This window comes from Neophocaena asiaeorientalis, unplaced genomic scaffold, assembly GCF_003031525.2.
Source record: "Neophocaena asiaeorientalis asiaeorientalis breed wild unplaced genomic scaffold, Neophocaena_asiaeorientalis_V1.1 scaffold319, whole genome shotgun sequence".
NCBI lineage: Eukaryota > Metazoa > Chordata > Mammalia > Artiodactyla > Phocoenidae > Neophocaena > Neophocaena asiaeorientalis.
In genome coordinates, this window is record NW_020174103.1 from 1355952 (window position 1) to 1379913 (window position 23962).

Here is a 23962-nt window from a genome sequence, read left to right on the forward strand (position 1 = left end):
ACTTCATACACGAGCTCATTAAGTCTCCCCATAGTCTAATGAGGTTATAATTCTCCCCTTCCACAGATGAGGAAATTGAGGCTCAGAAGGGGTTCAAGTAACGTCCAAGGTTGCGTTTCCCAGATGCTGAGGGGTGGGGACAGCCAGGCAGTCTGTGTCCAGAGTTCCTAACAACTTTGTTACCCTGCCTCCTTGTGCAAGACACGACTATGACCGATCCAATACCACTTTTCTTTAGTAAGGCACCATTCAGAAATATACAAACTGCCTGGTATAAATTGTGCTGCTTCTAAATCTTATCTGAGCTAGCTATTATTGTATTTAGTGTCACTTCGCTGGGTCAAGACAGCCTGAGAAGTCAGTAAATAGAGCCTCAAGTCAAATGAACATGAGGAAAATCTATCAGATTGCTGGTTACTAGTGAACAGTTAGGTCATGAACTTTATGCAGGTCATGGTCATTCTTGTTCCATTCCACTTTAAGGTTATTTATATAAGAGAAGCAGAATGAGTCAATTCAAAGGGGGTGACGACTTCTGTTCTTGTTGAAAGTTATTCCTGATTTCTTCTGGCTAATCTGAAAGATACACTTTGAGCAAATAAAGTTACACATATAGAGACCTGGATTTATCCTTTCCTTTATTTTAAAATAAGTTGCTATAATACTTAGCCCACATATTCTTTCAAGAAAACCTTTTATGGGACTTCCCTGGTGGCACAGTGGTTAAGAATCCGCCTGCCAATGCAGGGGACACGGGTTCGAGCCCTGGTCCAGGAAGATCCCACATGCCGTGGAACAACTAAGCCCATGCACCACAACTACTGAGCCCGCGTGCCACAACTACTGAAGCCCGTATGCCTAGAGCCCATGCTCCGCAACAAGAGACGCCACTGCAATGAGAAGCCTGCACACCGCAACGAAGAGTAGCCCCCGCTCACCACAACTAGAGAAAGCCCGCACGCAGCAACAAAGACCCAACACAGCCAAAGATAAATAAATTAATGAAAAAAAAAAAAAGAAAGAAAGAAAACCTTTTATGATTGAGAGCTCATGTAGAATCACCTATGGCTCCAAAATGTCAAACCATAACTCAAAATAAAAGGAAACTAACTTCCTTGCTTAACCATCCTCATGTTAAAGAAATTAGCCACTGCTTACTTCCTGCTCGCCCCTTATCCAAGACCGGAATGTGGGAATGTAAGGAGGGGTCTGCCACTCTCCTCTTGTAGGTCTTGGTGACTTTGTCCACGTCAGGTTGTTTTCTGGTCATTTCCTCCATGAAGGTCTGAAAGAAAGAAATGATGTCAACTAGATACAAGTATATCAGAGAAAACCATCTTTAGAAATGAACTAAAAACGAGAAGATAAAAGGACCATACTATGATTTCTGAAAAAAGAATAAAACATGTTTTATCTAGGGTAAAAAAAATCTAACCATCATAATGCAGCATTTACAGAATACAAAATGTTAATAGGTGATAAGTAACTACAGTGTTACAAAAGCAACTTGTTTTATTTGAAGACCACAGGGGGAGCAGCTGTATGAGGAACACAACCTGTCTGCGCACCAGCCAGGACCAAGCTTCCAAGCTCTCCCTGAAGAATCTTAAAGTGAGCATTTGTCTACAAAGGAACGAGTTAGCTGGGGTGTCTCTAGGGCTTTCCTGCGACACATCTCATCTACATATCTGAAATACTTAAGATGGCTTTGATATACAGTGACATAAAGCATACCCACATAAATGTGGATACATTTAAAATATCCCTATCAATAAATCTGCTCTACCAAGGAGGGTCAAAGTCATTCAGGTTCAATTTTACATTTAAAAGGTTTGACTATGTTGCCATTTATCTCATCTCCTTGGACTTTTTATCATGGTTGACCAGGTGTCCCTGTATCTGGAATCTGTGGCAAGGGCAGAGACTGGTGAAAAGTGATGGGAAAAGGAGAAGGCAGAAAAAAGTGAGAAGTGAAGAAACACATTTCTGGAATGTCTGTCACACTGGAGGACACTGATCACTTTAATGCCTCGGTTGACAGAGACACTGCAGGGCCATCACAGGCATCGATATCTTATACTTTTATCAAAATATGACAGCAATAGTGGGAAGCAGCCACACAGCACAGGGACGGGGGGGAGCCCATCTGAGATGCGAGCACAGCTCCATGGATGGGGCCGAAAGGGAGGATCATGGGAAGGTCACACAGGGCAGGAGACACCAGCAAAACTAAGTGACTCTCCAGAGAGAAGCTCCAGGGCAGCAGTGGCGTCAGAAACTCGGTGGAGGAGTTGAGGAGTGTGTCTGAGGAAGTGAAGGTAAGAAGCACAGAGCAGTCTTCTGAGAAGTACAGTGTGAAGCAAAGACAGTGTCTGAGAAGGCAGGTTAGGATGACATCTATTTACCTGGTGTTCTGCAATGAGGGCTTTCACCTCTTCAATCTCCTGCGGGATGACCTCTTTATCCCTGTCGCTCAGTGTGGTTTCAGCCCACTGCAACCAGGCCAGCAGGGCTTCCAGCAACTCCTGCTTGGCGATGAGTCCTGCCAGGGCACTGGCTAGTCTCTGCTGGTGCTGCTTTGCCCAGGCCAGTACCTGATGGAGAAAACAACTGTTCTGAATTTCTTCCATCTCAGTGACTGATGTAACTGATGTAACATACACCACATTTAAATGTAAATTAGGATCATCCCAGGCTAGACCCATAACTCTCTGGTCTTTCTAGATCCCATCAGTGGTACCAAGACCCAGCCTGTGGAGGATCCAGGAGCCCTTTGTGATGGCTGTCACCCTCAGAAGTTTAGATGTACGTCAATCACCCAGGCTTCCCTTTGCCTGCTAATTTAAGTTCGAACATGCATTCCCTGAAGAATCACATATGCTCACTCTGTGTAGCACAGAGTGGAAATAAAAATAGCTAAGATCTTAAATACAGAATGAATTCACTTGTGTGTGCAATTCATTCCACAAGCATAGACGGCTCTGAAAAACCTATTCAACAGACGTGATCTGGAAGTGGACAAAAAATCCTACAGTGAACCACATAATTTCAGGGACATGGCTGCAGAATGCCTGTAACTTTTTAAAGAAAAGTGGGTGGCAGAGACAGGTAACACACAGAAGAATGGTCTTGTGAAGAACATAAGCCCTTAGGTTCCCACAGCCATAAATGCGTCATTAATTGCCCGAGTTTCCACGCCCCCTCCCCTGACTCTCAAAGCTCCAGCTGCTCTAAAGATGGACTGAGATGCACGGACCTCCTCAAATCTGGCCCGGATGATGGTAATCCAGTGCTTGACTGTGGTGATGGAGTCTGGGTGGCAGATGGCCAGGATGGAGTCTCCCATGCTGGTGGCTTTGTTGAGGGCAGCACGCTTTTCTTCCAGTCTCTTCATGAATTCCTACAGCATAAACAAAGACGCACGGGCTGAAACTAAAAGGCCAGCAATGTCCACTGGACTGTCAGAGCTAAACCAATAAGCAAGAACTTACATCGGTTTATTCACAGCTGGAAATCATCCACCGAGTGAGGAATTAAGGGAGGAGGAGATCCAAGTACAGGATACTATCTCATGCTTTACAAAATACATTAAACAAAAAAGACACTCTCCTAAATTTGAATACATTATAATTATATTCGTAGAAGCAAGAATTGGGACAGATACTAAGCCAGTGATAGAAACAGTATGGATTGCAAAAAAAAAAAATGTTCTAGCAAATACGACGAGGAGGTTAGTATTCAAAGTAGCATTAACCGTGTCAGGGATGATAGGAATGTGTATCCAAAAAGTGCCAAGGAAGACAGCAGACTGGCAGGGAACTAGAAAGGCCTGGGTTGTGGGAGAGAAGGCCCAGCGTCCAGTGGGGAAGGAGTCGAGTGAGTCTGGAGAAAGTGGGCCTGACAGCGGCCAGCCTCTGGGAAATATGTCCATTAAAGGGCAGTAAAAAGAGCCACTCTCAGCCCTGGAAGGATGAATACACCTCAACAGGCTTTGGAAGGCTGTCAAATCAACCTTTTTATAAATGTCTCACATACTTTACTTTCTACCATCAGAACTGTACCCATAGATTCATGGATCACAGAACTCTGAAAGCGGGGCTAAAAAATGAGGACTTTTGCCCCCCAAAATGTGAGGCATTTGGGCACATGCTTATGGGGCACATGCTTCCCAAACCCTGCACTGAATTTCAAACATCCACTGACCCCTCCAATCTACCTGGACCCCACACTAAGAGGGATTCCTTCCACACGTGACAAGGATGCCAGGGGATGGATGGCACTTGTGTTACCCACGCCGTGTAACCAGGGGGTCAGAAAGTATAGGTGTTCACATCTAGTGACCTTTTGTTTCCAAACCTCTGAAGCAGCTGTCATACGCCTCCTACCCTGGCATTTCGCTCTAATAAAATATTTTGTTTATATGCACAGCTACTAGATTGTTAAGGTCCACAAGATCAAAAGACTGTGTCTTATTCAATTTTGTACCTGTGTGAGTGAATAAATGCTTTTTAACCTTTATTTCCACATTTTTACTGTTGGGGAGTCCAGGTTCAATTACTCTGCTAACATGACCTACTTTTTATTTTTATTTATGTATTTATTTTAATTTAATTTTTATTTCATATTGGAGTATAGTTGATTTACAATGTTGTGTTAGTTTCAGGTGTACAGCAAAGTGACTCAGTTATACATATACATATATCCATTCTTTTTCAGATTAGGCTCTTTTCCCATATAGGTTATTACAGAACACTGAGTAGAGCAGAGTTCCCTACTCTGTAGTATGTAGTAGTGCTACATACTACAGTAGGTCCTTGTTGGTTACCTATATTGTATATAGTACTGTGTATATGTTACTCCCAAACTCCTAACTTATCCCTCTCCCCACCTTTCCCCTTTGGTAACCATAAGCAAATGAAATTATTTACAAAACAGAAACAGACTCACAGAATTTGATGACCTACTTTTTAAATATCATGACCTACTTTAAAAATATTAATTTTCCCCAAAACAGACCCCTTTTAAGTGAAAGGAAACAAACTTTACTAGGAAGAGAAAACCAGAAGGTTAAGAACAGCTGTGCTTTTCCAGAGGAGAGTTGATCCAATCATGTACTTTTAATCACTCCCACAATGGGCGCCCAGCTCCCACTGGAAACACTGTGGGCTGGGTACCAACTCCTGACAGCACCCCGGGCTCCTCCAGGCCAGTCTGAGTGTTGCCTCAGTGGTTTGTGCTCACATGGGAAAATCTGCCAATTTTAGAAGCTGGATTATATTGAGAGGGCTCTAGTCTAAGAAATTAAATATTCTGTTTTTCCTCTATTGGTGAGAATGTGTGAAGGGAAGCAAAAGAAATGAAACAGAACGAACAATATCACTGCAAAATATTATTACAGAGAAGCACTTTATAAAATTTCATGCAATTGTATGCTAATTTAAAATGTTTAAAGATAATCTGTTCTTGACACCACTACCCCTTCCCGGGATGCCTGCCTCCTGATGTTTCTGGGGGTTTCCTGGCCCTGCTGTGAGGGCGGTGATACCACAGGTAGCCTCAGTTCTGTAGGGCACATATGCACCCTGGGCTTCAGGGGACACTCTTGACACCCAAACCCTAGTATGTCAGTGGAACCCAAAGCAGCTGATGGTCAGCCTATGGTAACATAAACTAGATTTTCAAAATATTTAACTGAATCAAAAATGTACAGTAAATGTGATGTAATTTTCCTGCTCTTACAGGCCAGCTTCAACTTGAAAAAATGTATGCAGCATTTCATTCCTCCTGATAATGCTATACAAGCTCGCATCCCTTTTATTAACAACAAGGCAATATTTCATTGCGATAGCGTAAGCAGCCCATCATCGAGAGAGCATCGTAATTAACACAAGAAGTCACCAAAGATGATGTCATCCATGCTTCAATGGAATTAATTATGTATTTCCAACTTAACCTTGCAACACCAGGTTATTCAGTGGTACTAAAAAGATCCTTTACCGTTTATAGGAAATGCTGACAACAATACTAAATACACTGAAGTCAACAGGCACATGAAAAGATGCTCAACATCACTAATTATGAGAGAAATGCGAATCAAAACTACGAGATACCACCTCACATGGGTTAGAGTGGCCATCATTAAAAAGTCTACAAATGCTGAAGAGGGTGTAGAGAAAAGGGAACCCTCCTACACTGTTGGTGGGAATGTGAATTGGTGCAGCCACTATGGAGAATAGTGTGGAGGTTCCTCAGAAAACTAAAAACAGAGCTACCACATGATCCAGCAATCCCACTTCTGGGCATGTATCCAGACAAAACTATAATTCAAAAAGATACATGCACCCCTACGTTCACAGCAGGACTGTTCACAATAGCCAAGACATGGAAACAACCTAAGTGTCCATCGACAGATGAATGGATAAAGAAGAGGTGGTACCTATATAGAATGGAATACTACTTAGCCATAAAAAGTATGAAATAATGCCACATGCAGCAACATGATACAACTAGAGATTATCACACTAAGTGAAGTAAGTCATAAAGAGAAAGACAAATACCACATGATATCACTTAATATCATGTGATATAAGTGATCTACAAAACAGAAACAGACTCATGGAAATAGAGAACAGACTTGTGGTTGCCAAGGGTGAGGGATGGAGTGGGAGGCTGGGGTTAGCAGATGTAAGCTTTTATATATAGAATGGATAAGCAACAAGGTCTTACTGTAATGCATAGAGAACTATATTCAATATCCTATGATAAACCATAATGGAAAAGAATATTTAAAAAAAGAATGCATATATGTGTATAACTGAATCACTTTGCTGTACAGCAGAAATTAACACAACACTGTAAATCAACTAGACTTCAAAAAAAAAAAGAACAGAAAAAAACCCTCAAGATACTTAATTTTCAGAACACTACACCCCAGGTGGAAAAAATACTACACTGAGTATTAGCATTGCTAACTCCTGACTTTTAGAGTCAAAGGTTAAAAAAATTATCTGTTAAGAACTCTCTGGACCACCCTCTTAAGGGTTTTGCTAGTCCTATGCATCGTCACAGGAAAAATTTTGACCTGAAAATTCAACGGCCAGATTTTTACTTGGTTAATTATTTATTTTTTTTTTTTGGCGGTACGTGGGCCTCTCACTGTTGTGGCCTCTCCCGTTGCAGAGCACAGGCTCTGGACGCGCAGGCTCAGCGGCCATGGCTCACGGGCCCAGCCGCTCTGCAGCATGTGGGATCTTCCCGGACTAGGGCACGAACCCGTGTCATCTGCATCGGTAGGCGGACCCTCAACCACTGCGCCACCAGGGAAGCCCTGGTTAATTATTTAATAGTATATATACTTACATAATCCATTTTTTATTTATAATTTATAAATGGGTTACTTCTCAAAAGAATTTAAAGCAGCTCTTGATTAAAAACAGAATTGGCAGAGGTTTAAAAATAAAATCTGAAGACCAGTTATTAAACTACTTGCTTGTCTTGCTTACAAAGGTAAAAATCATTAATTGACAATTCTAATGGTTATAATTTGATAAATGTCATACTGCTCAGTAAGGAAGTTTCATCTTTGAAATGCACATCTAAGTGCAACAAAATTGACCAGTTTTGCTCAGGAGCCAAAGAGTTCCCTAGAAAAATGTGCTTCCTGGAGATAGGAAAACAGAGTGACTAGTTTTATTTTATTTTATTTTTTTAATTGAAGTATATTATAGTTTTGTCTGGATATATGCTCAGGAGTGGGATTGCTGGATCATATGGCAGCTCCAGTTTTAGTTTTCTGTGGAACCTCCATACTGTTCTCCACAGTGGCTGCACCAACTTACATTCCCACCAACAGTTTAGGAGGGTTCCTTCAGAGTGACTAGTTTTAAAATAACCACCTTCTATAAAGACGACATTAAAAAAAAAGAATACCACACACACATGTGCGTAGTTGCATGTGGACACACCTATGTAGGGAAGGAGGATACACATAAATTCTCAAACATACCAGATCTTTCACTACTTCTCAGGAAGGAAGATATTCATGCAGTTGGTATTTGCAATCATGAGTACATTTTCTCTACTTTGTTTGGCTTTCTCACTTATTTTTACTGAGCATTTATGTAACTCACTTTATGCTGATCAATGAGAGTCCGAAGAGCATCCTCATCGTCTGGGAGAACGCCATGGAAACGAAGGGTCTGCTCCGCTTCCGCCAGCCACTCCAGGAGGGCGTGGACCACCGAGTGAAACTCCTCTGCCTAACGGTTCACATGCGCCCCAAAAAAGATTTCCAAACATGCTTGTTAGTAGAGTCAAGTCTTCCTCTCAATGGAAAAAAAAAAGTCTTAAATTTAAACTGATTCATTATATCCATTATTCCCATTAAAAAGATAAAGATACATGGTGCTGCATTTTACAAATGTAAGAAAACATCTAATCCGTCAAAAAGGCCTACATGAAGAATAATTCACCATTTTAACAATCTGATGTGAGATGAATGGCAGCCCATTATACATTCTAGCTGAAAAGAAGACTCAAACAGCACTTTTACGGGAAGATTAGAAAACCTCCCTCTGTTGAGTCATTTAAATTCTTTGGGGAGGAGTTGGGCGGGGAGCAGGCCCACGCAATGATGCTCTAAGGACTCCCTCCCCATGACTATCCTGGCTGAGACACAGGAGCCCTGTGGTCCTTCAGAACAGCAGTTCCTGTTGGGGGTGCAGGACCTTTGTCAGCACACCCAGCAGCTGTAACCCCAGGGCTTTACCTGGCGCAGAGCTGCTTCTAGGCGGGTCTGCTTGGATACGGAGAGTGCACACACCGTCTCCCAGCGTGTGCTCAGCTCCTGCATCTGGACCCTGACCCAGGAGGAGTCATCCTGGCTGCCCTCTATGAGCTCCCGGGCTGAGCGCTTCAGGGCCTGCACGCTGCTGGTCCTCTTCCCCAGCTCCTTCTGGAAGACCTAAGACCAAATTTTAAAAAATTAATTTTAAATTACAAAGCCATACTATATGAAAGTAAGTTATATATAGTAACTTACTTACTATATATAACTTATATACTTATATACTATAACTTATATATAGTAAGACATACTATATGAAATATGTATGTGCACATAACATCATGTATGGCTCTCCAAGACCTACAGTTTAATGACCCACGTTTTCCTCAGAATCTGCAGAAAATAAGACAAGACACACTGCTCCTGTGAGGGCACCGTCAAGTCTAGGCTTGTATCAATTTGCTCCTCAATCTTGTAATGTTTTCCTGAGTGAATGTTATTTTTTAAATGACATGTTGGACTTAAAGAATGGTGGTCACCCTTCTTTATTTCAATCCCATGCAAAAATGCATCACAACTTCTTTTCTGTGATACTTTGTGAGGGTGTCCCAATCCCTCTGGAATCATTACTGTGTGCGCCCAGTGTGTGCTGGCCACCACACTGCTCTCCATCAGCAAACACACCTAAGGGACTGACTGGTAACTAAGCAGCCCTTGGAGACAACAGCAGGGCTGGCACATCCTCTTTGTTTCCCTCTAACAATCCTTTGTTGTAGCTTTCACAGGATCCTGGGCACTAACCCATAACGTCAAATTTTAGAGGCTTGACTCCTTAATCTGTCATCTTCGAGGAAAAGCTTTTTATTTTTCTCTCCCGCACAATTTTGATGAACTCTGATGTGCCAAGGGTTAAAGTGGCTTCTTTTGGTCCCGGACTAAGTCCATTTCTGACGCAAGAGTCTGTCTGCAACCAGATCTTTCAAATAACCAACTTCATATATAAACTGAAATCAGCTTATTTTTCTAAGAAATCATCACAAATGAATATTACCAAGCACATTTTATCCTTCTGACTCTATCCATGAGTTTCTATTCTGATACTCGGATCATTCATAAAAGTGAGACTGTCGAAAATAATCCAGAAACAGTGTGATGAGTTCTTTGCTGATTTCACTCTGATAGTGTTAAATGAGGTGTGCCCGCAGAGACAAACACACACACACACACACACGAATAAACACACATCCACAAACACACAGATACAAGGTACAGCGTCTAACTCTCCCTTTTGTGACAGGACTAGTCCCACGGTTCTGAGTAGGCTTTCCAATGTACTTTGTATACTTAAACTTCTTATTGGGGCTTCCAATTGTATTACTAATGCTGAATGATTAATTCATTCTTGTTGACCTTTAGTATATAAAAAACCAGCCAAGTGCCTAGGGGAGTAAATATTTAGACAGTGAGCTTCTAAAAATGGCATTTATGTACAAAGTAACATTACATTATTCATCAGTCATTGAAGGAGTGCCAGGGGATGGAAAAGTTTGTATTAATCATGCACAAAACATGTTTCAATATAGGCAAAGCAACATAATTTAAAGTTTTTAAAATGTTTGTAGGCCAGATCAATGTTCTTCATCTATTCTCTTATTTTCTGTTAATGTTCAAACATAACAAACTCTCTTCTATGGGTATAATGAGATAATGGAACGAGAAAAGGGGAAATAAATATGCAAAAGGACCAATTATTTTAAAAAGAACAGGTAAGATCAAAATAGCATAAGCAGGGAGGTATAAAGAGAACATTTTAAAATGAAATAAGTTTTCTGAACTGAAAAATTATAGAGAGGAATATGACATGAATTCAAGTGTAGTGCTGTAAGAAAACTGTATATATAAAGCCAACCATCCTACATTAGTACTGGGCCTCATGCTGTTTTCAAGGTTCTTTAAGTTGTAACAGTATTTGATCATAATTTAGGACCTTACACTCAGTATATCTCTGGGACATCTCAAATACCACCTTTGATTTGTACAACAGATTGACATGCATATCAGGAGACGGCAAGGAAACCAATTTTCTTGAAGTAATAACTGAATCCCTAATGGCATACGCTGTTGTCTCTTAAACTGCTACAGGTCAAGGGGCAAGGTTAAAACTGTTTTTGAGAAAAAGAGAAGCAGCTGATCATGACCCCCACAGATCATGTCACACATCTAGCACTTCAGCAATGACCTAGTTCCAGGTCACTGAACGAACGATTTTAAATTATATCACATAATTACCTAAATGAATAACAGAAGATACTAAAACATTCTTGAAAAACGTTTGAAAGTGCCAGACAATGAAATAACTTTTCAAGTTCTAGCAAGGTTTCGGATAGGGAAATTTAAAACCAAAGTATTTCACTGATACTGAAGTAATTTTCCTGCATCACTTTTAAAGTTGGCTTCCTTGTTCTCCTCAAATGTCACATATTTCAGTATTAAAAACTATTATGTAGCATGATAGATACTCTGTAGATATTTACAAAGCTAAATTAAGTGGTTACAGTTCCCTCTACATTCAGAATAATCAAGCAAGATAAAATAAAATGTCCCAGATAACGATACCTTGTGATTATCGATCAGATTCATCACTAGATCGATGTCTCCGTGGACAGGCTGGTCCTCAGCCAGCTGGGGCTCAACCCTGTACAGCCAGTCAATGAGGGCCTGCAGGGCGTCTGTGAATTGCCCAGAAAATAAGAGGGCTTCCTCCAATTTGTTTTGTCTAGGGGAAAAAATGGAAAAAATCAATCTGAGCAACAAAAAAGCTGCCCTCTATATCCAAACATCTAAAAAACATCCACGAAGGCTAAGCAGACCTCAAGAGGAAAAGCAGTGTATTTGGACTCACTGCTGTTTCTCTGCTTTCCTTAGAAAATAACAAACTTCTCTCCAATTTTCTTTTCATTGCTTAAATCCATGGCACCTGTTCCAGGAAAATTCCCTCATCACCACCTCACGGGCCCTTTAGTTTCTTCATAAAAATATGCCTTTTCAATTAAATTGTGTTTTAAAGTATCATGCAGTAAGTTTGACCTTTGGGGTGTACAGTTCTATGGATTTTAAAACATGTATATGTTCATGTAACATCACCACAGTCAAGACTCAGAACAGTCTATCAACCCCAGATCTCCCTCAGGCTGGCTCTTCCTGGTCACAGTCGGCCTCCACGGCGGACACCTGCCACTCATGGATCTGTTCATCACTGTGACTTTCTGTCTTTTCAAGAATGCCATATGAATTGTCGTGAAATCATTTATAGGACACTGTAAAAAGTATGTAACCTTCTGAGAGAAGATTTTATTGATTCTGAAAAACTAACACTAGGGCTTCCCTGGTGGCACAGTGGTTGAAAGTCCGCCTGCCGATGCAGGGGACACGGGTTCGTGTCCCGGTCCGGGAAGATCCCACATGCCGTGGAGCGGCTGGGCCCGTGAGCCATGGCCGCTGAGCCTGCGCGTCCGCAGCCTGTGCTCCGCAAGGGGAGAGGCCACAACAGTGAGAGGCCCATGTACCGCAAAACAACAACAACAACAAAAAAGACTAACACTAAAAACTTATTATGAAGTTCCCTAGAATGGAATATGATATTCTATTGAATTTGGATACTGACAAAAGTAATGAGACTAAGGATCAATGAAAAATTTGGAAACATGTATAAGATATGTGAACTCTTCAACTACTATTTTAACTTTCTTAGCTACTTTAACATTTTTTTAACATTTTGGGTCTTCATGGTTGAAGTGTAGTGAGGAGGAGGGAGACTGGGAAGGGGTGTGTGAGGTCAGGCTGGTAGGACCCTGCTCGCCACAGTGACAGGGCCTGTATCCTAATCCACACCCAAGAGTTCGTCCCTAAAGGGTATGAAGGGGGGTTGGGGGGGAAGGGGGGGTGACAAGATCCCACTTATACTTTAAGAAGACAGGCCTACTGGTGATGTGGAAACGGGACTGAGGAGGACCATGGCAGACCTGGGGACCAGTCCGAAGGCAGGCACTGTAGTTGCATGCGAGATGTGGGGAGGCTTGGAGAAGGATGTCATTTTTGAATGAACCGAGCACTTAAACGTAAATAATACTGAACAGCAAAGCCTCTCGGGGGAGGCACTGTGTGTGCGGGGCATCGAGGATGAGCAGACATTCTCCAGGCAAAGGAGGTATGTATTCAAGGTTCCAAACCCTGCCTGCAGAGCGCCAGGACCGTGACAGCTGCCAGGGGTCCAGCAAGGTGAGTGAGCGGCTGTCAGGCGCATCTCACCTCTCCACCGACTTCCCACAGATGGTGTCCCACTTGTCTCTGAGCTCACTCAGCATGTCGTCCAGCTTCAGGTTGTCGTCAGCCAGGGAGGTCTTCTCCTTCAGAGAACGCCCAGTCCTGTTGGTGGTGTCGTAGACAGAATGCTTGGCTCCGAGGGATTTCTGAAACTCCTGTACATCCAACAAGAGAGCAGCATGCATTTCTACTTGGGATTGATACACAAATAGGTAAGAGACAGTGAAAAGGGCATTCCTCTTAAATAAATGGAGACATCAGCCATCATCAAGTCACATGGTGTAGTGAGTACTCAACAGGGAACACACCAGGGTAGAGAAGAACCTTTAAACTTTCAAATGGAAGGATTAACTTTTTCCAGAAGCCAAGCACCTACTATTATCAAGCACCTATTATTATTAAGAGCACCTAGTAGTATCAAAAAAAAAAAATTTCAAAGCAAAACAAATCCTGAATCTCTTGTAGACATAAACTACAAACAGTATAAATAGTTATGGTAAATTGGAATATGGAATTGCTACTAAACTATGGAGAGACCCACGAGCCCAGAGAGGAAAATGTAGCTAATACTCTATGAGTAAGTATGGGTCCAGTCTGGACACAGAATGACCCAGTAATGTATAAATTTACTACAGTTGTTTTTTATTGTCAAAAAGATTTTCTGTCACACATTTTGGATTCTCACTGTAATGTTACATGTATTTTATCTGTGAGCCAGGATAAGGGGAAAAGAACCATAGCTTTGGTTCTGTGTTTGGACCCACTCATTCTAGGCATACGTGGGGAGGCCACGTCCCTCCTCACATCCACAACGCCCTACCCAAGTCTCCGAAGGTCTATAGATGACTTTCCACTACCAAACAGCTACATGGCTAATATGACACCTGTATTTTTCAGCTTTTACAGTGTTAGTGAACCCTTCATGTTTGTGTGTGTATATACGCATGTGGGGGAGGGATGAATTCTAATCTTTCTATATAACTCAATTATAAGCTTTCATAGAGCAGGGGTATTACCTCCGTAGGACCCTTAGCATCATCTTGCATTTTGTGGGTGTTTGTAAACATTTAATAGAAAGAGTAAGACAACTGCTATTGAATACATAATCTCAGCGATGAGAAGAAAAAAGGTCAACTTCATGGGCAGCTTAAAAGCTCATAAAATATCAAGGAAACACAAACATGGAGATTCTCAATCCTGGTAGCACATCAGAATCACCCCAGGCAGTAAAATGCTATGCAAATGTAATTTCCCAAAATAACCTCGAGGTTACAATTACCTAATAAATTGTATTGCCTTAAAAATGTTACACACTTGAAGTGTTTCACTAATACCACACTATATATATCTTTTATAATAGGAGGCAACTACATCTGGGAATTTTTTGGCAATAAATCCCATCACAATATGTCACTATTTCTGTAGTCTGTTTTCTGTAATTATTATGTTTTTCATGTTTTTCGAAACAGAACGCTAGCTTTAGAATCATGGTATTGACACAGATTTTCTTATACAAAACAAATGTTACAGCTGAATACAGGATAGAGTCAAACTTTTTAAAGACAAAAAGTATCCAAACGATAAACAGAAAAGACTTCTTTTAAGATAGGCTTAACGTACCCTGTTATCTCAGAGAAATGGTGACTGGCGACAGGCCTCACTAGGAAAAAGAAATCTAATAGGGTTCTTCACACATTCTTATTTCCAGGATTCTCTACTTTAAATATGCAGGATGCTTTCATCAGACTATGTAACACAACATCTATGCTCAAGTTCGCATAAGGCATTCTATTTTGAGAAGGAGGGGACGGGAAAGGGTGCTGATCACCATCTCTGGGCTGCCAGTGCTAGATGGGGCAGCTCCCAGGCAGAGGGGCCATCAGGACAAGCCACTCGTAAAGCCCTCATCCAGCCAAAGAAAGGACCTCAGCATGTTCCCCCATCATCTTAGGATCCTGAGCCCTGCACCTGGTCAGGCCCACTGACGGAAGCAACCAGCCTGGATGAACACGAGGGCTAGAATGTTCTGATGATGATAAAACTTATATCATTCAATCTTTTCCAGCATTTTAAAAGCTATCATGTTTCAAGCAATGATTTATATGTAGATGCCTAAGATTGTAAAATGGTTTGCAGGGACGGTCTCCTTTTACCCACATCCTCACCCTGAGGGCCGATGATCACTTTACAAACAGAATAACAGAAAGACCCAAATTCAAGAGAGTTGGGGAGGATGGGGGGAGGGATGTTCTTTGAATGGCATGTGGTAGGAATATAAAAGGCAGAAAATATAAAACACAGTGTTTCCATATCTTCTTGTCTACACAAGGAAGCCAGTGACTATGTGTCTTTGAGGGGAGGGGTGGAATTTCACACACATACACAGTAATACCAATTTAGGAGGTGGCAACCAATTTTCCCCACTGCACTGTATGTAGGAATATATATGGCAAAATCTACGTTCCTTTTAGTACATAATTATGTCCTGCATGGCATTTGGTCTATGAAAGAAATTACAAGACAAGGCAGTTGTGATAAACCGAAGTGCCAATGTTCGGCCTCTAGAAGTCCTTTATGTGTTTTAGACTGCGGAAGACTTCCAGTTTTAATTCAGTGAGTTTTCTTTTAATAATTAACCCTGGAATCATAATGGAATGATCACTTGACCAATGTAAAGGGCAATTGGTTTTAAATTTAATATAGGTCCACGTTGGACAGCCTTTTTCTCCAGTGGTGAATAAATACACAATCAGGTAGGAATTTAAAAGTGACCCTGAGATATACAACGACACAATGTGCTTTTCTTAACTGCAGACCCACCTTATGCTGTGCCAGTTGTGCTTTGATTTTGTCTGGGTCGTTGGCAATTTCCAGTTCAGAATCCAAAGACTTCTCTGACTCTTCCAGCCACTCCATAAGCTTACTCCAAGCTTCATGGAACTGTAAAAGAAATTCACATCTTTGTCCAGAAAACTTTCAGGCATACTCACTAGATTTGAAATCTAGTACATTTCTAAACAGAAATCGATATTAATGAAAATTTTAACAATTATACATTCAAAATTCTCCCTGAAGAAGAACAAGAAAGAATATTTTCATCAGCAGATTACAAAATGTCTTGTTGACGCTCAGCTTTTGTGGTCATGCCCCGCGGTCACTTTGTTATAACTCATTCAAACATGTCAGCTTTAACAAAAATTGAAGTGAGCCTAGAAGCAGTTAGGGAGCATCAGGCAGAACGTCCCACCCTTTCTTTTGTTTAATAAATAATGTAAGCGTAGACTGGCATGCTTTATATTATCCCATAGGTCTTTTACATTGCTTTTCATTTGGCTTTCTGTCTGCTGTTCTGATTGGAATCTAAAATACAACACAAATGAACTTATCTACAAAACAGAAACAGACTCACAGACATAGAGAACAGACTTGTGGTTGCCAAGGGGGAGGGAGCGTGGGGGAGGGATGGAGTGGGAGTCTGGGATTAACAGATGCGAACTAGTATATATAGGATGGATAAATAACAGGGTCTTACTATACAGCACAGGGACCTATATTCAATATCCTGGGATAAACCATAATGGAAAAAAACATGAAAAAGAATAGATAGATGTATAACTGAATCACTTTGCTGTACAGCAGAAATTAAATACAACATTGTAAATCAACTATACGTCAATGAAACTAAAAAAATAATAATGTAAGCTTCCACTGTTGTCTCTTGACAGATCTGGATTTACTTCTAAGGTGGTGTTTAATTCTTATGCTAAGAAACAGGTACAAAAAGGGAGAAGGGAAAGGATAAAGTCTGTAAATTCACTTTAACAAAAAGAGGGCATTACGTTCCTATTTAATGCAAAGACAATTCAACATCTTTCTTGCTGCTATACAAATCCTCACATCAATGCCTGAGCCTCACATACTGGTTTTATACTTAAGAGCACCCACAGTACTCGAGTTCTCACAAAATAGAATTCTCTTTCGCGTCTAAAACCTTGAACTATTCTGGTGCTATATATACTTGATTTCAGCTGTGGTCTCTTTTCTGCTTATCATAAAGAAATAGTAGGTACTATTTTTGGATACCAAACTAGAAAATTAGTTATAAATTATTTCTTCCAAGGAATTAAAGGGAACAGATACATGACAAAAACCTAAGTAATCAAAATAAAAACTGTTTTATATCAAAGAACATTAATAGTGAAATAACAAAAAGACATTTGATACTAAGCACAGTGAGAGCACAGAATCACAAAGCTGCAAGGGTCCACTGGAGACTGTCTTGTTAGAGACCTGCTCTCCCTACACGTCCCTCCCACAAATCTAATCAACTTAGACATGAAAACAGGGAGGCCAGAATAGGCACATAAATTGCCCAAGTCAGAGAACTACAGCCAAGATCTGAGCCAAAACCTGAGGTATTAGAACAAATAAATAAATAAACAGCTAGTGATGCCAGCTTGTCTTTTTTTTTGGTATGCAGGATCTTAGTTCCCCGACTAGGGATCGAACCCGTGCCCCCTGCAGTGGAAGCACAGAGTCCTGACCCCTGGACCGCCAGGGAAGTCCCTGTCAGCTTGTCTTTCTACAGACAGTACAGCCTATAACAACTGGATGGTAAGTACAATGGTACAAACGCACAGGTTCTGAGGCTGGTCCTGCTCTCAAAACTATTTAGAAGCCGTACAAATAGAAGAAATGCCATCCTTTTGCACCGAGAACAGTGGAGAATCCTTATGAATTCAATTCAACAGACTGAGAAAATAAAATTGACTCGACAGAGAAAGGAGGAAGAGGGTGGCCGACTGGCTACTGGTATCCATGAGACTTGAGTAAATCAGATGTTCATAACTCAAAATGCCTCCACTACAGACGACAGGGCTGCACACACGGCAAGAAAAACATCAGGCTTGGCATGAGGACTGTCTTAAAAAAACATCCGAGACCGATTCTATTCTAGAGACTCATTTATTACATGGGACATACCATACCTCCCCCTCAAAAAGAGACATGCGGCCTGTAATCCAATCACAGTGCAATGTGTCATTTCGCCAGCCTTTAAACATTTTATGCTGGACAGCTTTAAATGCTGAAACACTGGACTCCCAGGTCATCCACTGCATCGCCCAGCCGAGCCTAGCTCCCCAAATGACCGCGCCCAACACCAATGCTGGACAAATGCAATGGAATGGGGCAGAAAGAGTCATTATAAAATTCACCCTCAGTATTATTACATGAAGTGCCTAGTAAAAATCAAAGATATATGCCAAGCAAGGTGGGTGCATCTTCCTCTTCCCTGGAGTACAGAGATGCATAATTGCACTTCTCTGTGTTTAGTCTAGAACAGAATATGAGTAACAGATGAAGGAAGGAAGGAAGGAAAGTTCCATGTGAGATTCTCTAGATTAAAAAAGGCAGCCCCCCAAGATTCAAAAGGTGGGATGAAGCTGTATCCAAATATCAGAGAAGAAAGGAAGCCCTGCCAACAAGTGTACGGATTTGGAGAAGTGAAGAGAAACAACCAGCTCAGACCCAGAGTATGCCTTCAGAAAGCTGTCTGGGGGCTACACATGAGAAAGTCTGGTTTTGGAACTAAACACAAGTAGCAGTATAAAAAAGCAGAATGCCTCACTCTAAGTATGAGAGTGGAGGTTTAAAGGCCAAGGAAAACCAACCAACCCAACAACAAAACTGTGGAGCCCTTTTTTGGGCCCCAATGATAACGGTCCATCTGTGATATCAAGATATGATCAGTCTTTCCAAGGCTGGTCCCCAGGGCCTGGAGTTGCTGCCAGGTCAGAAAGTGACGTCATCGTCCAAACTGAGGCCATGGCCTTTTTAGGAAATAAACACCTTGGCTTCACGCCATGATTGTTACACAAAGCACAGCCTGCCATAAAAGCACTTTAATAACATAACGTGTATTTAATAACATAACATAGACCTGATTCATTGCCAAGTTCAGAGGATCTTTATAAAGGTTTACCTGCTTGGCCCTCTTCCTTGCATCGTCCAAAGATCTTCCTCTTTCTACTAAGCGCTGGACCACTTTCTCCCAGCGGCTCTGTACACTGATAAGCAGATTCTTAATGAGAACGACATCTTGTTTCTGACTGAAATACTTCAGGTGGGTTCCAGTTTTGTCCAGCTCTATGATCTGCTCCCGGTGAGAATTTACTTCATTGGCAAAGACCTTTCCCAAAAAAAGGGAGGTGGGTACAATCAGAAACAAAGGAAAAATGGATCTACCTTGCAAATACTTCCGGGATCATAAGTTGGTTTCAGAGGACAAAAGAAAGTGTTCAAACTACCAAATTTATGCCATTAAAACAGCCTGATGTCTAAAAAGGTCTGAGAAGGGAGTGCTGTCCATCCGGGATGCAGCTTACCTTGTGTTCATCAATTTGAAACAAGACGGTGTCCAAGATAAGGCTTGGCCTGGAAGCCACGTTTAGGGTCTGCTCCGCCTGGGTGAGCCAGTTGATGAAGTCCTGGAGGGAACTGTGGAATTCCATTGCCAAGGTGAGGGCCTCTTCCAGTTTAACCTGAAAAGACAGATTATTTAGTATTTCATGGTATTCAAGGTTTCCCGCCTCCCCCTCCGCCTTCCCCGCCCCAGCAAGTTTAACCACTCTCTGGCAGATTTTCTCCCCATCCATACTTTATTTATGCATAGTCTATATCCCCCAAACAGTTTTTGAATACTGGCTAACCAAGCCCCTTCAAGTTTAGTGAGAAGCATCTCACTGCAGCTAAAACAATTTTAATATACACTAAAACTGTGGTTTGGGGACAATTAACCACAGAATTACTAAATAGAATCTAGAAAAAGAAAATTTGACATGCATACAATTCATTTTGGAGGTCAAAATACTATGAAATATATATACATTATGCTCTGTCAGCAAGGGCATATAATCTAGTATTCCTAGCCTATCATTTTTATAGCATTAAATAGCAAGATTTTTAATTCTCCCTCATGGATTTTTGTTATGTAAGTGCTTATTATATGTACAATCATCTCACTTTCTTGGTCTCCCTCCCTCCCCACCCCCGCTGCACATACAGCCTGCCTTTTGCTTAATAAGTGTGATTAGAATTACTTAACCACCCAGAATTCCACTGGTTCACAGATTTAAACTATACCTAGTTAACACTTGACCTGTGATATACCTTTATCTATGTCTGAATAGATTTCTTCAACTGTGTTCTCCTGCGTTAAGACAGAATACTATTTTCAGCTGAGCCCATGAAATGTCCCAACGTATACAAAGAAAATTTAAACATGAATCATTAGATGTTCCACTGACAATTCTACTCGGAGATAAGGTAAGACCCATGAAATGAAACAATGAAAACATTCATTCTATGATATTCATCAAGGCACATACTTTCCTTTCATTGAGCTTGGTTTCCACCGATTCCCATTTTTCTTTCAAGTTATTTATGTCTTGGTCAATATTTGTCTCTGCAGATTTGGGGCATCTTGCAAGCATCTGCTGGCCTTTCTGCATCAGACTCTTATATGTTTCTTCTTTAACATCAAAGGCAGCACAGATTTCCTAAATGGAGATATCCCCCCCGCCCCGCAAGTCATATCATTTTTAAGAGAACAAAATCTCAGAGCTCTTTTTCCATGTCATCAATCCCAAGCCCCTAATTATATACTCAACACCGTCCAGCACACAGAATAACCCTGACATATTCAAACTTTCCACTATACTGAAAGAACAACTAAACCTATAGCCACACTCTGCCTACCAAGAAGTCTTAGAAATGGTGCTATTGTTATCAATCCACCCCACACGTGAAGCAGTAATGTTAAATGTTATCAAGAAAGGTTTCAATGTACAGTAACCAATCAGCTCTGTGACCTTGGGCGAGTAACGTAACTTCCCTGAGCCTCGATTTCCTTCTCTGTAAAATGGGTTCTCTAAGTCTCTCCTCGGAACACAATACAACAACTGTAATATTGTTTTTTTGGTATAATGTAATTCTATGCTCAGAAGACACACAGCGGATAGAAGGTGAAGACCCAGTACAGTAAGACATTTAAGTTGATGACACAGACTTTGGAATCACAGTAGCCAAACTTGTGGTCCTATGAATATTCTTCTCAGTTATAACATTTTTAAAGCTTTCAACTAGAATGCAGTGTGTATCTTCTATAGAGAGTATAAAAATACTGCTTAAACAAATTTAGAATTTAAGATAAATGAAACACCAGTTACACTCACGTCAAAAGTAAGACCAGTTCTATTCCATCGATTCAATTACAATGTGAGTCAAATCATAGCTCCCACTGAAAAATCACATACTAACACTTCCAACTTTTTAATTTTTAAAATTGAGATATAATCCATAAAAATCAGCATTTTAAAGTCTAGAATTCAGTGTTTTTAGTATATTCATAAGACTGTGCAACCATCACTACTAATTCTAGAATATTTTTATTGCCTCAAAACTTTGTAATTTCTTAAACCTTAAAAAAATCCCTCCCTCAACATATTTACAATATCACCCACTGAAAGCTTTTAATCAAAGCAAAGCTTCTAAATACAGCTAAATCTCAGGAAACAGTAATACTCCAAGTTTTCTAGTTTCCTTCATGTCTAACAGAACCAAATCAAAAGAACATGACTAAAACAGTATTACAAGTATCAGTAACTCTTTAGAATTTCTTAAATCATGGAATTCTATAATCTGGCAAATGATATCAGCAAACATCCTACCCAAACCAAATATGCTGATAAGTAATATTTTTCTAAAATAAAATATTCTAAAGATAAGCTCTTTGCTTTCCAACTTTTTACTTATATTCTTCTAAATTACCATTTAAAAATATTTATTAGAGAACCATCTCATGCATGTTTGTTCAAGAATTCATTAAACGTATACTTAATGGACTGTAATAGCTATGCAAGTACTTCTAGGAAAGTAAGGAGGTATCTGGAAGACAGCCAGATTTTATGGAAAAGACAAGTGCTCCCAAGTTATTTAGTCAATTACTTTTTCAGTGAACAAATGGGTCCCTTGTAGCACCAAGAAAACAACATATTAACAACAAGAAAACCACATACACAATGATTTTCTAAAAGAGGAATAGAGATTCTAGGAAATTCTCTATAGGATTAATAGGATTCATTTTAACTGCTCATGGCAATTGTGAAATGAATAAGATGTTACTTCTGTTGTATTTCTTCACTCCACCTACAAGATGGTCACTTCCTCTCCAAATCATCAAATTCAAAATTATTCCCAACAAGTGCAGTTTTATTAGTAAGATCTTACAACAACACTAGGCATGACTAAAGAGTACAGACTTTCACGTACAATGGCCCATTTCTTTTGCCAAATCCCTAAGTACTTCTACTTTTATTTCCTAAGAAGCATTCAACATTTGAAAAAGACTGTTTTCTCTTAGAACTTTTAGAGCTAAATTATGATGGGACACGAATAGGAAATGTCAATAGGTCAAATGTAGTCTAAATTTAATTTCTCAGCCCATACTTCTAGGAAAGAAAGCCAGAGTCTCAAGTTTCATTATTTTTCCTCCTTATCTTTAAGAGTTGACAGCGCTACACACTCTGGGCGGGAACAGCCCACAGGCATGATGTGATGCTCCGGGTCAGACAATTAAACAGAAGCCTCCTCTTATCCAAACCTGGTGGGTGTGAGGTTGAAGATACGGCCCCATCACCATTAAAAGGAGCAAATAGGTAACTTCGTTTTCACAGAACAAGAACATATTTTCCAGCCTTCCATGAAACTGGGTGGGAATCTCATGCTCACGGCAGTAATTGTTAAGTCCATTCTGATTCCTTTAGGGATTTTTCTTTCCACTCAAGGAGCCACAGTTTATAATTTACCCAATGTTATATTACTATCCATACAAGTTTATCATTTTATGGGGGAAGGTCTGCTTCTAAAAAATGCCTAGACTGCTAAAACCTCTTTTCATACACTGACACACTAAACTTTAAAATAAAGAATACGTTCTGACTTTAAAAATTTAATCAACAGTGTTTCTAGCACTTACATATAGAGATTTCTGCTGCAAAAGTGGATATCCTTAAACCTTCTCCCACAGTTTGTTTATCATCAGGGCCTACACAAAGTAGTCAGTTTCTTAATCTGAGGCTAGAGCTGTAGGAAATAATATAGTTACCATGTGGGCATTAAGCTGTTCCCTGGCTGTTTCCGGTAAACCTCCCAGTGGCTTGGATGCTAACAGATGGCGCTCCGTGTCGGTCAGCCACTGTTGCAAATCCTCGATTTCGCCGTGGAACCCTTTAGCCTGGAGTGAGAGAGAGGTTCAAGTTTGGGCCCCAGATATGGTCACTTTGAAGCCAAAAATGAAGCTTAAACAATCCCAGCCTGCTAAGCCTCTCCATGCATTTTGAACAAGGGCAGGGGCCTCTGGACCACTTGCTTTTCTTCAGCAGGAGAACCAGCAATAAAACTATCATGCTAAGAACTGGAGAGCTGTGTTCTTCTCAGCTCTGTCCTTTATCCCACTTTTTTTTACTCTTCTCCTTGAAGTATAAAAACTAAACAGGGGTGTGAAAACCAATAAAAAAAATGCCATGTCATCTTGGTCTTGAAGGCACCAAAAAGTTTCAGGATTTATTCTCTCATTCACCTGGCGCAAGGCACCATCCAGCTGCTGCTTCCTTTGTTCTGTTTTTTCCAAAACATTTTGCCAGCGTTGATTCAAAACCTCTAGCTTGTTCTGAAGGTTGCTGACTTCTTCTCCGGCACTTGATTCGATTAGATCATTTCCTGCTTTCTTCACGGCTTCCACGGTGGACTGATGGGCTAATACATCATTTTGGAGCACCTGAAAATATTCAGATT

The 23962-nt window shown here is 40.7% G+C and overlaps 1 protein-coding gene across 1 annotated transcript in view; it reads right to left on the bottom strand.

Moving 5' to 3' along the window:
• The window catches only part of DST (dystonin), a 485281-nt gene that overhangs the window by 15641 nt on the left and 445678 nt on the right, over window positions 1-23962 (bottom strand). Inside the window, exons 75-87 of the mRNA XM_024754681.1 lie at window positions 23748-23945; window positions 23274-23402; window positions 20497-20667; window positions 19495-19650; window positions 19092-19298; window positions 15929-16048; window positions 13094-13263; window positions 11402-11561; window positions 8768-8962; window positions 8130-8258; window positions 3257-3400; window positions 2406-2594; window positions 1159-1285 (exon numbers count right to left, since the gene is read on the bottom strand). Of these exons, the coding sequence (XP_024610449.1) occupies window positions 1159-1285; window positions 2406-2594; window positions 3257-3400; window positions 8130-8258; window positions 8768-8962; window positions 11402-11561; window positions 13094-13263; window positions 15929-16048; window positions 19092-19298; window positions 19495-19650; window positions 20497-20667; window positions 23274-23402; window positions 23748-23945 (2095 nt within the window). The remainder of the gene's footprint in view (window positions 1-1158; window positions 1286-2405; window positions 2595-3256; window positions 3401-8129; window positions 8259-8767; window positions 8963-11401; window positions 11562-13093; window positions 13264-15928; window positions 16049-19091; window positions 19299-19494; window positions 19651-20496; window positions 20668-23273; window positions 23403-23747; window positions 23946-23962) is intronic.